Source organism: Gymnoscopelus microlampas (genome assembly GCF_963454915.1).
Source record: "Gymnoscopelus microlampas genome assembly, chromosome: 3".
NCBI classification, from domain to species: domain Eukaryota; kingdom Metazoa; phylum Chordata; class Actinopteri; order Myctophiformes; family Myctophidae; genus Gymnoscopelus; species Gymnoscopelus microlampas.
The window spans coordinates 19,283,857-19,302,469 of NC_139940.1; the positions used below are offsets into that span (position 1 = coordinate 19,283,857).

At 41.6% G+C, this 18,613-nt stretch overlaps 1 protein-coding gene across 1 annotated transcript; it reads left to right on the top strand.

Annotated features, from left to right (window-relative positions):
* Positions 1–812: 812 nt before the first annotated feature.
* On the top strand, positions 813–15,045 carry csf3r (colony stimulating factor 3 receptor; the record flags this gene model as incomplete). Its single annotated transcript, XM_084052615.1, has 16 exons — positions 813–945; positions 7,352–7,429; positions 7,994–8,290; positions 8,884–9,016; positions 9,388–9,563; positions 10,577–10,740; positions 11,607–11,748; positions 12,063–12,145; positions 12,280–12,490; positions 12,767–12,955; positions 13,199–13,300; positions 13,661–13,810; positions 13,899–14,039; positions 14,126–14,222; positions 14,324–14,402; positions 14,566–15,045. Exons 2-16 carry the CDS (start codon positions 7,360–7,362, stop codon positions 15,043–15,045), a joined length of 2,514 nt encoding a protein of 837 aa, XP_083908741.1. The 5' UTR covers positions 813–945; positions 7,352–7,359.
* Positions 15,046–18,613: the final 3,568 nt, after the last annotated feature.

The window sequence follows — 18,613 nt, forward strand, 5'->3', positions numbered from 1 at the left end:
GAATGCAGTGTCCGATTGCCGTGCACGGCCTAGGAAGAAATGGGACCCTTTTCACATTGGCCTATTATATTGCCACCAGGAGGCCAAAATAACCTACCTGACCTGGCGGAGACCTGTGCTCCGAGGAGCACTTTTTCTAGTTCTTCTTGTGGCCATACAATATAAATGCCTGTCTCTGCGAGGCAGCCAACTGATTCTTTTCTTGAGCTATTTTTCAAAAATGCTGACAGACATACATACAGTATGGACAGGAGGACCGATTCTCTGTCACACATTTCTGCAGGCAGGGCAATACTTCCCTTTGATACAAAAGGTTGTTGGTACATGAATAACAAAGATAGCCTACACCCAGAACCATGACCACATGAATCGTAGCGGCCCTATGCATGTCATAATAGGCGAACATTCTGAAAAAATACTCAAACATTTGGTTAAAATAGCTGATCTACTTATAGATTGGCTATTTTCGCTGTTTGTCATGCAACAAAGTATATTGTTTAAGTGGTCAAGTACCCAACACAGCAACAGAGAGTTCAGTGACTATAACCGTAACTAACCGACTTAAATCGCTGGGTCAATAAATCACATGAAACATAATGTAACAACAGTGTTACCGTTCCATTTTCAGGAAATACGGCAAACATTTAGCATTTACCATAAAGTGTATGTTTGACAGCGCAACACTTTATCATAACATGCACCCTGACTCAGAAAGCCAACCTTGCTTCCCAGAATGGGCCCCATGTGAGTCATGTGCCCTTTGGTGGTGAAGTTTCACAAATTCAAAACAAGGACGTTGCTTCGTCTGTCACTGCTGCGGCTTGGTCAACACATCCAGTAAGTGTCTTCCAACGTGAGTCCCATTCAGCCAGGTTGTTTCATTTGATTCTATCACCGCTGATGAAAGTTTCTCCTAGTCCTGCCGTCTGCTCCGGCTGCTGGGTGGTGAGTGGCACATCTTTAGTCTCCTTTAATCGTGAGATCAAGCCATTCAATGTTTCTTTCGTTCTGATAAGCCTTAACAGAAAACGGTTTGAAGATACCGGCTTGGGCAGGGAGGTTGCATGCTTAGCCATGATTTGCAATAGGCTATATGGATAGGTAATAATGGCAGTGAGTTTATCCATTGAAAATACGTTTTTTTTGTGTAAACTAAAATATTTTCTTTCAAATGTGCGTGACTAAATCCTGAAATGTGTTATCTAGTAAGCAAAGTTTATAAGATTTTACAAACTTCTTTTCAACTGTGAATATTGCATTTTGTCATCTTTGTGGGCATGAGAAAATAAGTTGAAAGAATGGGGAAAATATGTATTTTCTGATCATCTACAAAAAAAGAGGATGTGAAACATTGCAACACTGTGTACTTTTAAGTCCTATGTTTTTTTTTAAAGAATACTGACGCAAAAGTTACCTCATTGAAGCTTTGATTAACTGTCCAATCACATACACCATCCAAGTACACTATAATTTCTGTATCCCTTTCTCAAATTAAATTGATAAAACAATGTGTAGTTTGAGATGGCCCAAAAACAGCCAAAGAACATTGGAGGTTTGCTGTTGCAATCCTACAAAGATATTGCCAAATCCTGAAAATGGGTGTTGACCACAACAGGAAGTGAAACTATGGTGGTTGCAAAACATTCCTCAACCCCTAACTTCTCTTAGATGATATACAAGCATTATGAATATATGCAATACAATAGTGGTTCTCAAAGTGGGGTCCGGGGACCCCCAGGGGTCCTTGGGGGGGGGGGGGGGGGGGGGGGGGGCGTAATTTTGTTAATACAGCATCACAATCATTTAACCACTTTATCCATTTATACTTTGGCTATTACAAAATAGCAGATCTACAAACTCACAGCAAGCTTGTACATCTGCTATTTTTGAAACATTTTGTTCCAAACATCAAGATGTTTGGACATTTTTGAATAATTTAGATTTTTTTTTTTACAAGATCATCTTGTCACCTCCTCTTCTTGGGTTCTCTGGCACAAAACATTTTTCAGATGGGGGTCCGCAGCCAAATAAATATCAATTTGGGAGTCCTTGACTTTTTAATGGTTGGTTATAAAAAAGTAGTTGGCAAACTTAATTTATTTGGTTGATGTTTGGATCCTCCCCAAAACCAAAAATAGTGACTATTTAAACAGCATGCCTTAAAAGGTAATAGATGACATATTCTTAATTACATAGTACAATATACATTATATAATTAATATGCAATAATTCACACACATTGAGAAAATACACATTCAGTCTTGCATGCCGCCTTACCCCTTATGCCTAAACTTTTTTTTACTATTTTTTACTATTTTGAAAAACATTTTTAAATAGTTAAAATAGCCGATCTACATCGACACATTGTCAGCTTGAAGATCGGCTTATTGAACTATTTAAAAATGTTTTTCAAAATAGTAAAAAATGTCAAAAACGTTTAGGGATAATGGGTAAGGCAAGATAGGGCCCACGATAGACTGTTACCCCGATTCATAGGCACTTGATATGCGTACAAATAAATAAACTCTTTCCACCTATTTGTACAGATACAATAGATATAGGTGTCATAGTCATAGCAGATGTGAAACAAGATGGGTGCAGATAAGAGTAGAGGGATGAGAATAAAGATACAATTAAGTAAATAGACTTAGTCTAACTCTAGACATCTGCCCGGGGTCTGACAGAGGTAACATTTATATTTTACCAATACAGTACATATAAGCATAAGGGTACGATCTATCACAAGTGAATATTAATATGAATTTACATCTATATGTAGTCCATCAACAATGAATATATGAGTGAATATAGTCCATGTTTAAGTGCAGGAGTCAGTAATCCCTGAGTACAGAACAGACAGTGCAGGTCTTACATTTTCATATGGGTCAGACTTGGTTTTGGAGCCTGATGGCTACTGGCACAAAGGACACTTTGGGCACAAGTCACTTTGCGGTGTGGAGGAGGGTATTTCTGAAGCTGATCATACTCCTCCTCATGAGCACATCATAGCGGAGATGAGAGCAGCTCACCTGGATAGCATCCAGCTAGAAAGTCCTAGAATTCAATTCATGTGAAACCAGCCATAAAACAAGGGCATTTATTCTGTTGACTGCAGTGCTTGTCCTTGCAGTAGAGATGTGTTAGATCTTGCACTTCTTGTGGTTCTGCTGCCTTTGTACGTCACTGGTTGCATGACTCCTTCCGTCACCCTCCAGCTTTTATATGCAGGATGATTCCCAATCACAATTTGTGTGTGTTTACTGTGGTACATGTTGTAGACATACACACACATGCATCAATCAATAGTAGTGATTAGGTAAGGTTTGTTTGAATGGGAAACTGAGGGAACGGAGGTTCAGTTGTAGGGAACATGTGGTCTGAATGAAAGAATATTGACTTTGTCGATTTGAATGTCATTCTTGTAATTGTCTGGGTTCATGTGATGTTTTATGTGTGGACCCCAGGAAGATGCTGTTATGCAGCAGCTAATAGGGTAGCTAATAAACTCAATAACTCAATAAACTCAATAGTACCAAACAGAAGTTTGGTACATGGCTCTTAGTGGCTTTAAATCTTAAGTTGAGAGGCAGGCATGTCTGAGGTGGATGCCAGTACATACATCCCCTTTCTTGGACATACAAAGTGATGACATCACGTCTGGCTCCATGCAATGGCTTCTCACGATTTGTTGACAAACCAAAGGGACTTTGGGATGTTTTGTGAAAACAGTTGTTTTTCCTATTTTGAAAAAAGATGTATCCTCGTATCACAGCCCTTAAGTGTATGGTAAGCTAGAAGACACTGGAACAAGGCTTTCAAAGATTGTATAATTGGCACAAACCTCTCTGCACCTTTGTGCATTAGGACCGAAGCTGAGCCAAGCTTGCAGCAACTTACGCAATACAAGAACAACACAAGGATGTCCGTGTCATCACACTTGATGATGACTGTATATGTCTTGGCGAGATTGCATGTTACAATTTACATTACATTACATTACAGTCATTTAGCAGACGCTTTTATCCAAAGCGACTTACAGGTCTTTAGCAAACGCTATGTATCCAGAGCGACTTACTCATCAAATTGGCTAAGCTCTCCACGCTGTCCTTTTGGATGATTTTCGTTTCTTCCACATTTTCCAAACCTCTGGCCAAGATGATTGTCAATGAGTCTACGTGGATCTGAGCTGGTTATATACAGTAACTGCAAATGAAAGAAGAAAGTGTAGACTTGTTGCCACTGCTTGTCAAGTGCTACCTGTAATTTGGCACTTTTGTATGCCCTAAGATCACATGTGTTGGTACCAGGTGGCTGGTGAGTAAAAACATTAGTGATAATGGGAGAGAGATCATTTTTTATTAAATAGGTCAAGCTTTCTTGATCTGATGTTTCCATTGCAGTAGATGGTGCTGTCTTACCAGAAGCAGGGATAAAACATGCCCACTGACGATAAAAAATAATGACCAGAGGGGGGATACCAAAAACAGAGGCATGGATTTACATTCATCCTCCCAACAAGAATAGTCTAAGAGAAATTGAGTGCATATGCATGCATACAGAAATGTACATGGCTGAATGGAATGTGTCTACAGTATATGCCATCATATATCTATATGTTTAGATGCATTGTACATCACTGTTTTCTCAATCATGTAGACACTGCAGCGGTGCTGGTGGGTTTACAAGGAAGACAGAAACAATGACGCTTGATGAGAGGGAGGTGTGATAGTACCACAAAAACACACCCACACACACACACACACACACACACACACACACACACACACACACACACACACACACACACACACACACACACACACACACTGACCTCGGAAGAGAAGTGTGATTTGTGTGGAAAAACAAGGTAACCCAACCAAAAGCTCAAACATTAGACATTAGTCTCACGTAGCCAGATGATCAGAGATCTCCACCGGCACCTACTGATACGTGTGGGGAAATCAGAATTCAATGTAGGGGCTAGAACCATAAAAGGGACACAGGCAGGCAGATACAGAGATCTCCATATGGGTAAAAAGGGAGACAGAAAGACAAGTACAACGGGTACGCTGTCAATGGGTATAATGTACAATGGGTATTGTATGGCCAAGTGGAGCATGTACTCCTAATTTACATTGTTTCCGACTTGCATCGTTCCAGAGCAGTCTAGTTCTCAAAACTAGTTCTCAAAACTAGTGAAAATAGCAGATCTACAAGCTTACAATTTACTGCAATCCTCAAATGCGTCATGGGTTGCTTATGAATGTTGCCATGCACACACCTTGGCAGCACTGCCAGGTTTCCACTGCTCGGTTTTTGAACAGCAGCATAAATAAACCGTCATCCTTCATTTATTTATGCATTATGTATGATCACATTCCCACTCTGAGGTTGTGGTTGAAAAAATAACCACCACCTGATGATGAAATCAAGATTACAGTTCAGTCAAATGTGAGCCGTGAATGTTACACGACTGCAGGAAGTTTCTCAACCCTGTGGCCTCAGTTGCTTGCCATTCAGCTGTGTAAAGTTTGTATGTCTGCACGCATTTCATCTTGGGATGACAGTAAGGACATTGCATACATTCCGCAAAACCGCAACTAGCCATTTCCACTATTTATGGTAACCGGTCTCCTGCACAGATGCTACAGACGAAAATCCTCAGTGGTAATTTAACCCTGGGGAGTTACAGGTCCATTTGAATCCACATTATCTGCGGTGGTAAGCCCTATAAATCTTTAGGGTTACGCTGCAAATGGGCTATACAATGCCGAAATACAGAAACAGGTTTTTGAGTGCTACTTACCGTAAGTAGTGGAAGTCGCAGATTTGCGGAATGTATGCAGCCACTTGACCTCCAAATGTGTTACTGGCCGAATTGCTCCCAGGCTGCAGACAAAAGTGCTTTGGATATTTGTTATATAAATGTGGCCACTTCCATGAGATTTTTTTATATGGCATATAACGTATACTATTCCATAAACTATCCATTTCTTATGTTATATGACATACCTTACAAAAACTGAACATTAAAACCCATGCTTAATCTATGACTCATGATTGACATATAATCCTACTAGGTTTCTTATAGTCTAAAACATCTGGCCCAGAAATTCTCATTTGTTTCTGTTTTAAACGAGTGCTTCTGGGAACAGGTTTCTTATAAATCCTTTCAGAGGAAACTACCATTCCTCTGCTTGACATATGACCAAAGTGCTATAATGAAAATGCCAGGGGCATGTAATCTCTATTTTATACTTTGGCTATTTGAAAATAGCCAATCTATAAACTCACAAAGTGTGTTGTGTGTAGATCTGCTATTTTTGAGAAATTGCACTTTGAAAATGTTTGATGGAAATAGGAACTCCAGGGTTAATGTGTTTGAGAGAGTATAGCCTCAAATGTGGTAGCTTTTTTCCCCAGCAATATAGTAGATACGTTTTACTCCTGTAATTGAATGGCTCAAGCCCAGCATATAGTGCAACCTCCGGCAAACTATTAATTCCCTCTACAGAGAATTGAGGTCACTTCTGGGAATGTTTACTTTGAAATTTGTTATATTACATAAATGTGCACCAAAGCTGGTGTGAATATTGCAATCCTAAATTGCATCAGGAACCATGTCATGTGTTGCTTTATGAATGTTGCCATGCACACACCTAGGCAGCACTGCCAGAAAACTGGCACAGCTTGGGTTTTGGACAGCAGCATAAACCTTCATCTTCCATTTATATATACTTGTGGTTCTCAAACATTTTCATGTCAAGGACCCGAAAAATGTATACATATTTGACCCCAGACCCCCATTTGAAACTATTTTGTGGTAAGGACCCCTAAAAAAAAATGCTTTTTTGTTAGATTCATAATTCTTGAACTGTCAATACTGTATGTTGGGAGAGGGGGGGGGGTCTTTTAACATTTTCAAAAATCTTCAAACAACGTGTTGTAGATCGTCTATTTTTTAAAATGTTTGAACAGGGCAGTGGTGATTATGATCTAAATAGTCATTCTTGTTATACATTCTCTAAAAGTGGAACCCTCCTCAAGGACTCCGGGGGTCCCTGGTCCCTACTTTGAGAAACACCGATTTATACATTATTTATGAGTTTATTATGTAGATCACATCCTCTCTCAGTCTGCCTTGAAGGTGGTGATTGAAAAAAGAGAAAAAACATGTTGATGATGCCTCTTGAACGTGCAGCAGACAGGCATTATCAGTCAATCCACCTCACACCATGCGTCTGTCAAGGGGAATGAATGGCAATTCAAATATTGTTTTGGTACGATGTGAAAGTATGTAATTTCATCCCCCTTATTGAGAATGATGTATTTCATTTTGGCTGCCTAACAGGGGTTATCATGACATCAGCATGGGTATCAGCGCTGGCCTTGCTGCTGCTGCTGCTGTCTGTGAATGCTGCAAGAAATGGTGAGCAATGCTTTTGGAATTAAATAGCATATCTAACTGACAACACCTTACCACAATGAGTGTTACTTTAACTCAGTGTACAAATGTAACCAAATAGACCCGTAACATTACATTTCTACTCTCTCGGAGTTACAAATGGTTAAAGTTATATTTGTACTCTCCGAGATACACATGTTATGGTTACATTTGTACTCAGAGTTACAAATGATATGACTGACTGTCTGTCTGTCTGTCTGTCTGTCTGTCTGTCTGTCTGTCTGTCTGTCTGTCTACAGTATCTATAAATTAAGGATTTTACTGTGAAGGAGTTTACAAGGACAAGTCAAAATCCAACAAATGTGTGAAAATGAATTGCAAAGCCTTTTGCACACAGCAATTATGAAAATAATTTAGAGTCAGCACTGATAATCAATCCATGACCTTAGATCCAGGTTCTAATAGATACGTTCTCATTCTATGTTTTGTGGAAAAACTCAAAATTCTTAGTGACTGCTCCCACACATATCTTTTGTGACAACACTGAAAGTCTCCTTAGTTGACAAAAGTATTTTTCCTCTCCATTAGAGAGTGACAGATTGCCATGTGCAGAGATCCGGACGTCCAGCACAGTGGTGGCCTTGGGGTCACCGGTGACAGCCACCTGCATCATCAGCGACAGCTGCCCTCTAGGCAGCGGACAGGCTGTTCACATAGAATGGCAACTCGGCCAACATCACCTTCCCAGCAGCACGGCCAATGACAGTGGCAGGATCTCTGGGCTCGTCATTCCTAGCTTCAATGAAACTAGGACATACCTGACGTGCTGTATCCAGCAGGCCTCAGGCTGTCCGATAGTGGCAGGCGTGGAGATCAGTGCTGGATGTGAGAATGATTTCATTTGCTAGATGACTTTCAGTTGATTGAGTTAAAAGAATGAATGGATCAAATTTTTCAGACACGCACGCACGCACGCACGCACGCACGCACGCACGCACGCACGCACGCACGCACGCACGCACGCACGCACGCACGCACGCACGCACGCACACACACACACACACACACACACACACACACACACACACACACACACACACACACACACACACACACACACACACACACACACTCACACACAGTTTTCCCCCCAGCACATGGAAGCTCAGTTGCAATTATTATTATATTTATTTATTTCTGCATCCATTGAATTGTTTACTGTGAAAGTAAAATGAATGATAGATAACATTGTACTTTAGCAGCAATGTCGCAATATTAAGTAATTATTTTTTTTAAACTCATATCTTTCAATGCTGCTCTTTCAAATCCAACAAATCAAAATGCCCTACTTCTTTATGCAGCTCAAGGCTTGTTCAAGTATTGGACGTAGCCTACTTTAATCTGTACCACATGATCTGACAGGTGTAATTTTCTGTGAATATAAAATATGTGTAATTGATTGGCTGATTTGTCCTTAGGTCCGCCACCAATTCCACAGAACCTCACCTGTCAGACTAACTTGACCTATCCCATCACTGTGTCCTGTAACTGGTACCCTGGAGATCAGGAAACACACCTACCAACAAAGTACAACCTCCACACTTATATAAGGTACGAATTGTTTCTGGAATACTGTTAGCACACCCCTGTTCATTGAAGCGCCTTGTTCCTGTGCCTCCCCAACAATGTCTGTATCTCTTAAAAATAAACACTATCCACTCAGAAAAAGAAAAAAAGAAAAAAGATTAGATTGAATTCTAATTGACAGTACAGGGCAGGAAAATGCTATGACACATGACAGGATATGTGCTTGATATACCTCCTTTGTCATATGTAAAATAAGCCATATCTGAGCCATCAATATACTCCAGTCCATACTCTGGATGCGATGCGATGAAGTATAAATAAGGCTATACACTGATTTGGTAATATCAGAGTGCAAAGAAAGATCAAAGCAATAAGCACTTCTTCATCTTTTTCAGAACATTTTCAGATGGTCAAAAGAACCGTACTTATGAGCTACCAGCAGGAGTCCACCGCTATACCATCCCTCGCTCTGGCTTTGACATCTATAATAGGATTGAAATGTATGTGAAGGTAGCGAATGCTTTAGGTGAAGCCTCGTCAGAACCGATCATTTTGGAGCCTCTGGGCGCGGGTAAGGATCAGAGCTTGTAAACAGCTAACATCAATGACACACTGGGATCAATTTGTAAAACAAAAACAAAAACAGAGAGATGTTTTCTTAACCACTTAAGTACATACTTCTTTGTATGACAAAAAGCTAAGATAGCAAATTTACAATCGCAATTCGATACATTAAAAGCTTGTAGATCTGCTATTTTCTACTATTCTTTCATTTGAAAATATTTTGGGAAAATGTGTCCAAAATAGGGATGCCAGCATGAATTTCTTATTAAATTGTTAAATTGTGATATTATCAAACATATATATCAGACATATTAGACAGTCTACATGTCCCTAAAGGACATGCTTAATTCAGTCTATCCAGAATCAGAGATAAAACACATAAAAATAATAAAAATGAATGACATTGGAGGGATATCAAAAGCAGAAGCATGGATTTTTCACCCATCCCCTCCAGCAAATCGAACCCTGACACATTACGACAGTAATAAGCAGTGGCGTGCACAGACATTTTGAGGGGCAGGTGCTCAAGTAAATTATACTTTTTTTGGTTTACTTGGTCTGCTCTTTCTTCCCTCTACACCTATACCTCTTTGCCAAAAATAGCCGATCTACAAGCCCACAACGCCTCGCAGCGCGAGGCGTTGTGGGCTTGTAGATCTGCTATTTTTGGCTAAAGTTCTCCTCAGAAAAGGGATGCTAGGTTTCGAGTGGTTGGTTAAAAGAAAAATCATATCACATAAAGATTTGGCGGACCCCCTGTAGTAACTCTGAGGACCCCCTAGGGGTCCCGGACCCCCTGTTGAAGACCCCTGCTGTAAACTGAAAAAAGGGCACTTCTGGTCAAGAGGGCAAAGGGCAGGTGCTCTAGCACCACCTAGAGTCTATCTGTGCACGTCCCTGGTAATAAGGAAACCAAAACACCAAAATAAATCATCAGTGTTTCATCATTGTGTGATACAGAATGTGTGATGCAGAAGTAAACCATTGTATGCGCTCTAAATGCAACTATTACATTTGCAGCCAAGTTTGACCCTCCAAAGATTCTGAAGGCTGAGCCTAAGCCAGCCAAGTATGGCTGCCTGTGGCTGAGCTGGAGAATGTCCTCACACAAATGGGTGCCTCTCGGCTACCTGAATCTGGAGGCGCGCCTGAAAACTGCTGAAAGCAACCAGTGGAGTGAGCCAGTGAGTTGCGCAGGCTTCCTTGACTTGTACACATTCCATGCACTATAGTTTCACAATGGTTTCTGTTCGGTCGAGTGAATTCCAAAGATAACATAGTAGTGTGTGCACTATATATATATATGTATGTAGCATATAGACAGGATTATAGCCTTACAAAACTATGGTTGTGCAGATGCTATTTTATTTTTTTACTTTTATTCCATTCTAATTTGCAATAATATGCTATTTGCACTGCTTTTTTCTCTCTCTCTTTTTGGCTTTATTGTGATTATTTTGAAACGTCTTATTGTATGTATCTCCGCCAGGCCAACAGGAGGCGGAGATTATGTTTTCGCCCCTGTCTGTCTGTTATATGCCAGAAAGGAGTCATGAGCTCCAGCCGTCAGGTCAGGACTGGAGCTGCAGGGGGAAATAGTGTTTCTACAACATACAGCTTTTGGCATTTGTGGTCAAAAGTGAATGCGCTTTTGGAGGTGTTTGAAGGCCCATCAACATGCGATTCGAATTTTTTAAAATACATCATTTTCATTACAACCTATGGTTCCAAATGTATAGCAGGGTTGTATACTGCCACCATGAGGCTGATTTGAAAAATGTGAATGATTTGAGTGACATCTTTCATCTGCTGGTACATTAAACAAGAAATATGGCACTGATCAGACGAGTAGTTTGTAAGATTTGCTCTGGACTCACAGACAGACAGACAGGGCAAAAATGTAATCTCCGGCCGCAGCAATTGGCCTGGCAGAGATAATACAATTGTAACAAAAGTGTCTTTGATTTGTGTGTGCGTGTGCGTGTGCGTGTGCGTGTGCGTGTGCGTGTGCGTGTTTGTGTGCTTGTGCGTGTTCACATGCATGTGTTAGATCCCGTGCAACAGACGTAGACAATGTGAGGTGTGCCGTCTGCGCCATGGGACAGAGTACCAGGCCCAGCTTAGGGTGAGATACCAGCAGAGCCCCTGGAGTGAATGGAGCAGCAGCCTTACTGGAGTCACCTTAGAAAAGGGTATGGTGGAATAGATCTATTCAGTGGGGCACAATTCGCCATACGTAACATTTCCCAATCTATTGCCCTTTCTTCCATTTCCCTGGTCTTTTCAATATATGCTAAAGCCATGTTCTACATGTCCCATTACTCTCTTCTATAGCCCTGCTTTAATTGACGTATTGACTTCTGCTATGTTCCCTGGCAGGGAATCTATGATAGGGCTGCCCTGTATGAAAAAAGTTACTACACTACTTACCTACTTTCTAGTGAGTGAGGAGGAGTGCAGAATTTTGTTGAGCTGTGAAGTTGACAGCCCGTTTCTTTCTTTCCAGCGCCCACTGGACGAATTGACACGTGGATGAGGTTATCAGAGGGGCTCCGGCAAACGCATCTTAATGCACACTTGTTTTGGAAGGTACACACTCACCACACCGATGTTCAACACCTGTCACAGACTGACAGATCATTAGTCATGGTTGGGGTGGTTGTTTGCAATGCCTGCCCTATACCCTTAAAGGGATCATCTCACTTTTTTTTTTTCTGTTATAGCCATCAAAACAATTCCGCGCCAATGGAAAAAACGTGTCCTACAGCATCTTGTTTCAATGGCCACCAGGTCAAAAGAACGTTCAGGTGTGCTCTACATCAGGATATCACTGTGATTTCCAGCTTCCTAAACGACCAGGGAAAGTCTTCTTATGTGCTAGAAATGCAGCAGGAAAATCCAACCTCACTAAAGTTCCTCTGCTTCAACAGAAAGGTGATTCTGCATTCAAATGCTAGAAGCATTAAACTTCACAATTGCTTTAAACATCTGGTGAAATCCAGTGAAATTAATAGATTATACAGGACATACACAACCCACTGAGTACTGAGTACAGACACTGTATACAAGAACGTTAAGTGATCAACAGGATTGAACATTGCACCAATAACACTAAAATGTTTAAGTAAGATTGGGTTTGTTTAGAAAATGCTATAGGCATCTTGTACAATACACTGTGCACTGTGTGAGTAATGTTTTTCGTACTCTCAGCTCGTCCTGCATTATTGGACGTTACAGTCCTTCCTCATGATGACAGAAGCCTGCTGGTTCAGTGGGAAACCCAGGCTGCCTCTGGCATCACTGATTTTGTGGTGGAATGGAGACCTTTGTTAAAAACGGACCACTCCCTCATCCTCTTTGACCTGGTTGACAGAAACCAGTCAAGCCTCTTAATAACAGGTAAATATTTATCTTAATAAAATATCATAATATTTTACCTTATTTTACACAACCCTATTTCTTCCATATGTCTTGATATGTCCTTGATCTTGATCTACACACATCTCCATTATCCAACTGTCTATGTGCTGTTTTAGCTTTAAACAGTCTTGTTAAAGAACTACTTCTTCCTGTCCATATTCTGCCCACACATATATACTCATGGGCACTGATCCACTCCAACCTTGTCACTCCCTTCGCTAGGCAGCTTTGAGCCCTACAAGCCCTATGGGATCTCTGTGTATCCAAGGTATAAAGATGGGATAGGCCTTCCTCTGACTGTTAATACCTACTCGAAACAAAAGGGTAAGTCACTAAAGACATAGAGGTGATCACATAAAGCATAGAAAAGGGTGTGGGGGGTGGGTTGTTTCTTCTTTGAAGAAAAAGGAACAATCCTGCCTCCAGCATGAAAATCTTTCCTGTACCTCATCCCAATACAGCTTGATTGTTATACACTAACGCCCTCTTCTGGATATAAAATGAATAATCTCTTCTTTTTTCGCACCAATAGCAAAGAGGTCTCGCTTTGAGACAGTGCAAATTTCGGCTGTATCCTTAAAATGTATTCTCAAACTGAAAACGATGCTTCTGCAGTGTGCTTATTTAATGCTCATAATCCACAACCACATTTGTGACAATTACTCATGAACGTCCCTTTTGTAGCCCCATCCATGGTACCAGAGATAAGGACAAAAGAAGTGGACTGGTGGTCTGCTATTGAGCTTACTTGGGATGAAATTCCATTGGACCAAATGAATGGAATCATTAGTAGTTATAGGGTATTCTTTTGGGATGACAAAAAACACAAAAAAGGTGGGGGAAACAACCCTTATTATGGATCATTTCAAATATCCTGCTGTATGTTCTATGGATTAAACTGATACGTGACAATGTTTTTCAGTTGTGAAAGCTGACCTGGAAAACAGAATAGTAGTCCTGAAAGAGCTTAACACTTCATCGTTGTACACAGCGTTCATCATGGTTAGCACAGATGGTGGAAGTTTGAATGGGTCGACAATTACTTTCAAAGCGCCACACATGGGTCAGTATGATCACTGGCTTTCTATGGAATATACAGTACATTTATATTGCACACCTTTCATTGTGTATTATTTTCTCCCCCTTCAGATGCAGCCACTCTTTCGATTATTGTAGCTGTGTGCATGGTTGGATTAATGTTGTTGATCACTATCGCCGTCATGATTTGTTTCTTAAATAACAAACGGTGAGAACACAGGTATTTCATTCTAAAATCCTGTGCTGTGCTCAGTGTGCTGTGCTGCATCATTTGTACTCAATAGGAATCATTTAATTTCCCCTCTGCAGGCTAAAGGTGCGTTTTTGGCCTTTGATTCCTGACCCAGCTAACAGCAGCATCAAGCCCTGGGCACCAGAATCTATCCAGGTGCATAATTCTCATGTTGCGCTATTAGGCATTGGAAATAGGATTTTATTTTTATTTACTACTTATTTACTACTACTTTTATTACTTTAATCCAAATAACTGCATATATGCTTTGTAATTTAGACCTGACAATGATTACTAATCAATTTCCCTAACTTTGCAGGATGCCCCCCCTCTCCGGGACAATCAGGAGACCGATCAAGTGTACCTCTCCCACCTCAGTCTCCTGGAAATGCCTAAGCAGCTATATAAGGGAGGCGATGAGTGCTGGTTAGACAGTGGTGCAGAGGACACCAGTGACCTGGGAGAGTCTATTTGTGGTTCCCCAATCAGCCCTGGGTACTCTAGATCAAACAGTGATTCCGTCCCATATGCCACTGTGATAGTTTATGGTTCAAGCCAGCCAGCTGACCACCCTCATGTCTACTTGCGTTCTGAGTCCACACAGCCCCTTTTGGAGTCCGAAGAATCCTCAAGCCCAAAGAGCTACCAGAACATGACCACTGATGAAATGCCCATGGAGCAATATTTCTTTGGAGAATGCCACGATGGCAACCAAACAAGGGGAGAGTCAGCTACTGTTTGGGACGACTTTCCTTTGCTCAGTGCATTAGTCGTGACTGACGCTCAAAGTGAACTTTAGGCCTGGACCGCTGGCGTAGCGGTCCAGGCCTAAAGTTCTAAAGGCTCAATGTAGCCTTTACAGCACGTCGCGCGTTCGAGTCCCGATCCTGACGGCCTTTGCTGCGTGTCACTCTCCATCTCTCTCTCTCTCCACTTTCCTGTCAACCTACTATACTATCAATAAAGGCATAAAAAGCCTTTAATAATTAAGGATACTTTATAAACTTCAAACCGAAACGTTTTGACAAGGTGCTACTGCTAATGCTGAAATTGTGACATTGAGTTGTGTAGTCCTCAGTGTTGAATTGATTTTGATAATGTCCATTGTCTGCTATGCATATTTGTCCTGTTTTACACTGTGAAGATACATAATACCTCTAATAAAATAAACCTTTTGTGTTTTTGTCAAAACGTTGTGTTCAGTCAGCCCAGCAAAATAGCATAGGGCCACAGCACAGTTCACATCAGGGTAGACCTATACCTGCTGTATAGGCCAGTGGTTCTCAAAGTGAGGTCCGGGACCCCCAGGGGCCTTAATAATAACTAGAAAAAGTGCTCCTCGGAGCACAACTCTCCGCTGTTGGGAATGTTGGGAATGTTCTATCTGTATAAGTGTCCTATCCGTCCTGTCTGTATAAGTGTCCTATCCCTCCTGTCTGTATAAGTGTCCTATCCGTCCTGTCTATGTAAGTGTCCTATCCGGTCTGTCTGTGTAAGTGTCCTATCCGTCCTGTCTGTGTAAGTGTCCTATCCAATTGTTACAGTATCCGCCATTTCTCAACCATTTCGTGATTGTTCCTGTCTTACCTCACTCTTACCAGACTTGTGTTGGGAATGTTGGGAATGTTCTAATTTTTTATGTTCTAACTGTCCTATCCATCCTGTCTGTATAAGTGTCCGATCCGTCCTGTCTGTATAAGTGTCCTATCCGTCTGTATAAGTGTCCTATCCGTCTTGTCTGTATAAGTGTCCTATCCGTCCTGTCTATGTAAGTGTCCTATCCCTCCTGTCTGTGTAAGTGTCCTATCCCTCCTGTCTGTATAAGTGTCCTATCCGTCCTGTCTGTATACTGTAAGTGTCCTATCCGTCCTGTCTGTATACTGTAAGTGTCCTATCCGTCCTGTCTGTGTAAGTGTCATATCCCTCCTGTCTATGTAAGTGTCCTATCCGTCCTGTCTGTGTAAGTGTTCTATCCGTCCTGTCTGTATAAGTGTCCTATCCGTCCTGTCTGTATAAGTGTCCTATCCGTCCTGTCTGTGTACTATAAGTGTCCTATCCGTCTGTGTAAGTGTCATATCCCTCCTGTCTATATAAGTGTCCTATCTGTCCTATTTGCTAATTATGTATCAGCCATGCAGCCATTTCGTGATGGTTCCTGTCTTACCTCACTTTGGCAGTGGCAAAGACACTGCCAAAGTGACGCCATGTATTTATACAATATTTCACCGTATTGTCACGTGTCACGTGAGGCTTGACCAATCGGTGTGTCATATTTAAAAAGTGAAAACAAAACTCTCCTGCGGAGAGTAATAATAATAATAACTTGGATTTATATAGCGCCTTTCAGAAACCCAAGGACGCTTTACAGTACACACAATAAACAAATTAATTGCCAAAAGCTTGAGTAAATAAGTGTCTCTTCAGTACGGACTTGAAGGAGTCCAGTGTTTGCATCTGGCGAATCTCCATTGGGAGAGAGTTCCAGAGGTCAGGGGCTGCCACGCTGAAAGCTCTATCGCCAAGGGTCCGCTTGTTGCTACGAGGGGTGGTGAGCCCCAAGTCGGAAGACCTCAGGTCCCGCTCTGGGATGTAATCGTCCAGGAGGTCCGAGAGGTACCCTGGGGCTAGGGCATGGCGAGCTTTATAGGTGATGAGGAGCAGTTTGTAAGTGATGTGGAACTTGACCGGAAGCCAGTGGAGGTGTTTGAGGGTGGGGGTGATGTGCTGCCAGCGTTTGGTGCGGGTGAGCACTCTGGCAGCTGAATTTTGCACATACTGCAATCTGTCCAGGGTTTTATTGGGGAGCCCGAACAGGACACCATTACAGTAATCCAGGCGGGAGGAGATGAAAGAGTGGATGAGGGTCTCAGCAGTAGAGTCTGAGAGTGACGGCCGGAGTCTGGAAATGTTTTTGAGGTGGAAGAAGGCGGATTTGGTGACGGATTTGATGTGGGATTGATAGGAGAGGGTAGAGTCCAAGATAACACCCAGGTTGCGAACCTCAGGGGAAGGAGAGATGGAGCCGTCATCCACATGGAGGAGGAAATCGCCAATCCTCTAAAGCTGCGCCTTGGGACCCATTACCATGAGCTCCGTTTTCTTGCTGTCTTGGGGGGTTCCAGGTGGTCCCCAGTAAAATGAGTTAATAGCATCAAAATCAGATTAACCACATCAACCCTGGCTATTGAGTATTTGGAAATAGATCTACACAACACGTTACAACATTTAAAAATATATTTTTTCTAACAATCTTGTATAGGTGTCCCTGGTTTTCATATGGGTGTCCGCGGCCAAATACATATCAATTTGGGGGTCCTTGACATGATTGAGAACCACTGCACTGCCATAGTCCATATTCACACGGCGGCCATTTTGGAATTTAACATCGCGTTGCTGTGGCAACTGGGGTGGCAACTGGGGTGGCATTTCATTGACTTAAAGGACAACTTTGTTTTTTTTACAACCAAGGTTTATATTTTAGCTTGTAATTAAAGTAAATAAAAGATGAGTGTTATTTTTTTTTTTCATTTGCTGCTTTCTATAGTTTTATCAATTTTAGCGATATTTTTTACAGTGGGCGGGGGCATTCTGTCCAGTGGCTAAATATGCCTTTTTTACACAATAAAAAAGGTCCTGTGGTCTTTGATGGCCAGATGTGAGTTATTGGGGGCTAGAAGAGCTACTGTAAATAATAATAAAGAAACGCCGGGTTATTGTGTAAAAAAAGACATATTTAGCCACCGGACAGAATGCCCCCGCCCACTGTAAAAAAGATTGCGAAAATTGCTAAAACTATAGAAAGCTGTAAATTAAAAAAGTGTAACACTCATCTTTTATTTACTTTAATTACAATCTAAAACATAAACCTTGGTTGTAAAAAAACAAAGTTGTCCTTTAATGGTAATATGGCCACCGTGTGAACATGGTCTATTGAATCTACTTAGCACATGGGTCTTCAGACTAGTGCTGTATCCAATAAGACATCAGCAGAGCTATGACTTAAAATGCACACCATTTCCCTACCAGTATTTCCGAAATGGAAGAGAGAGAGAGAGACAGTATTTCCGAAATGGAAGAGAGAGAGAGAGAGAGAGGGAGAGAGAGAGAGAGAGAGAGAGAGAGAGAGAGAGAGAGAGAGAGAGAGAGAGAGAGAGAGAGAGAGAGTGAGTGTGAGTGTGAGTGTGAGTGTGTGCGTGTGCGTGTGCGTGTGCGTGTGTGTCATATTGAATGGTCCATTTAATCCTAGGATGAATGGTCAATTCAAAGTGGACACAGCTACTCGTTTTGGAAACGTATGTCACATCGACCGACTCTAACATCGATAGCAGAGCCTAGAAGATTGAGCTGCCTGTCTGGCGTATGCCCTC